The sequence below is a fragment of the Saprolegnia parasitica genome (assembly GCF_000151545.1).
Source record: "Saprolegnia parasitica CBS 223.65 unplaced genomic scaffold supercont2.1440, whole genome shotgun sequence".
NCBI classification, from domain to species: domain Eukaryota; phylum Oomycota; class Saprolegniomycetes; order Saprolegniales; family Saprolegniaceae; genus Saprolegnia; species Saprolegnia parasitica.
Window position 1 is genome coordinate 1 of NW_012157834.1, and position 762 is coordinate 762.

At 59.3% G+C, this 762-nt stretch overlaps 1 protein-coding gene across 1 annotated transcript; it reads right to left on the minus strand.

The window, feature by feature from the left end:
• Positions 1-25: 25 nt before the first annotated feature.
• On the minus strand, positions 26-498 carry SPRG_18758 (hypothetical protein; the record flags this gene model as incomplete). Its single annotated transcript, XM_012358200.1, has 4 exons — positions 26-87; positions 138-295; positions 340-393; positions 437-498. Coding segments are annotated over 4 exons (336 nt in total), but the record flags the coding sequence as incomplete, so codon positions are not given.
• Positions 499-762: the final 264 nt, after the last annotated feature.

Sequence of the window (762 nt, forward strand, 5' to 3'; positions counted from 1 at the left end):
CCTGGGCGAGGGCGTGCTTGGTGACGCTCGCCCGGTGGGCGACGCTGGCAAAGTTGGAGAGATAGGCAATGACGCTGCCGGCGTCGTCTGGATCTGTGGCGACGGCTCGTCCTCGATCGAGAGTCTGCGCTTGGCACAGCTCGGGCGACTGGCGTCGATGGCGGCTTCGACAAACTTCCACTCGGCGACGAGGCCGTCGAGAAACTGGTTGCGCCGGACGTCTGTCGGTCGGATCGGAATCGAGCAGCGCGCGCACTTGGACACGGCCTTGCGCAGCTCGTTCTCGATGCAGACCCTACATGCACCGGTCGACCATGGGCCGTTGGCGACGACGCGGACCTGCAAAAGTTGTGGTTGCATGTCAAGCACTGCGGGTCTTCCAGCACGCGCTTGCTACATGCATGCATGAGCCAAATCCTCTTCCGGGCGATCGCACCAGACGAAGCACTGGAGCTCGTCGCGGATGATCTCGAGCTGCTCCAGCATCGACGCGTCCATTTTGCCAAAATGGACCTAAATGGAGCAGTCCAGAATTAGGGATGGCTACATAGACGCCACTTAAGCCCCTGGAAGATGCAGGTAGGACCCTATGAGATGAGACCACTGGGTTAGGCAGCCCACAATGCGTCGTATAGTATGTTCTAGGTGTGCGTGTGCTTACAAGCAGCATAACAACAAGTTGAGAGGCCAAGCCCTCGCTCGCATGGATATTAAGTGGCGTTGGTTCAGCGACATGGGCACGGGGCTGAAACGGGAAGATCC